This window comes from Daktulosphaira vitifoliae, unplaced genomic scaffold (genome assembly GCF_025091365.1).
Source record: "Daktulosphaira vitifoliae isolate Bord-2020 unplaced genomic scaffold, ASM2509136v1 Scaffold_4, whole genome shotgun sequence".
NCBI lineage: Eukaryota > Metazoa > Arthropoda > Insecta > Hemiptera > Phylloxeridae > Daktulosphaira > Daktulosphaira vitifoliae.
Window position 1 is genome coordinate 6,965,566 of NW_026099575.1, and position 1,273 is coordinate 6,966,838.

At 29.0% G+C, this 1,273-nt stretch overlaps 1 protein-coding gene across 1 annotated transcript in view; it reads right to left on the minus strand.

Moving 5' to 3' along the window:
* Nucleotides 1-994, minus strand: part of LOC126906358 (ras-like GTP-binding protein RhoL) — a 6,719-nt gene extending 5,725 nt beyond the window's left edge. Inside the window, exon 1 of the mRNA XM_050686934.1 lies at nucleotides 586-994. Within this exon, the coding sequence (XP_050542891.1) occupies nucleotides 586-749 (164 nt within the window). The 5' untranslated portion in view covers nucleotides 750-994. The remainder of the gene's footprint in view (nucleotides 1-585) is intronic.
* Nucleotides 995-1,273: the final 279 nt, after the last annotated feature.

The window sequence follows — 1,273 nt, forward strand, 5'->3', positions numbered from 1 at the left end:
ATACACACACGTGCTCTCTTAGGCAGTAAACCGGTTTTATAGTATGTCAACGTGTGTAATAATGTAAAACCATAACAGCCACATTGTTCATCAAAATTTACTGTCGTTGTTTGAAGAATAAAAAATGATTAAAAAACATCATAACTCTTATGAGGAATAAATGCGAGAATTTTATACACTGTTTTTAATTACTTTTTATCTTGTGTAATTTCGTGGGTGTGCAATTCGACAATACTCATTCGCATATATGATTACACAGATGTTGAATGTAAAAATTAAATTAAATTAATAGAAATACAAAAATGTATTGTTCTAAAAAAAGGTTAACTTTAGCTTAACAACTTAAATGAAGAAAAAAAATAGTAAGTGAATTCATCAATCAGTATGATGCTAGGATATTTTTACACCGTAATTGTCTAAAATTTAAAATTATTAATTATGTGATAAGAAAAATCATTAATTTAACTACTTAATCTTCTTAAGTAACAAACGAAATATTATATTAAATATACATAAACACAATTAATTTCAGTAAATATAGTTTTATAATTATGATATTTTATAAAATTTAATTTAAAAGCTTACACAGTAGGAACATATTCTGTGGGAAACTGTTTGGTTGTGTAGGTGATGAGCATACATGTTTTACCAACCATACCATCACCAACTGCAGTTATCTTTAGTGGTCTCACTTTGTTCTTCCTCTCAGATAGTTTCCTATCGTGTTTGTGTTGGATTTCAGGACCCATGGTTACACCTGCAAGTAAAGAACATTTAAAACATTTGGCTACGGATGTAAAATAAGAACACCAGCATGTTGGTATTAATCAAAAGCATTAAGGGTATAGTATAAGGGCTGTTGCAATACTCCACTTCATACAGCTGGTCTAACCTTCCCGAGAAATCATTTGACATCTCATCTTTACAACAGCTAGTTTCCGGTTCACATCCTATTGCACTCAAAACAATATGTACTAAAAGTCTAAATAAATCTATATAGGAGGAAATATAGGTATTTTTAGCCACTTCCTTTAAATATCGAGGCACGAGTGAGATTTGACAATACAATTTTGAAATCAATAACACAATAAATTAAAAGGAATAAAAAATATATTTTAGCTGTGCTTCAACATCTAAAGCACGTTTCTGATGATTTTCATATAGAATAAACAAGAACAAATACAGCTATAATTCCCATTACTTCCGTTACAAACAATATTTAAAATGATGCGAGAAAAAATATGTAAACACAACCTTTGTTTTAATATTCAAG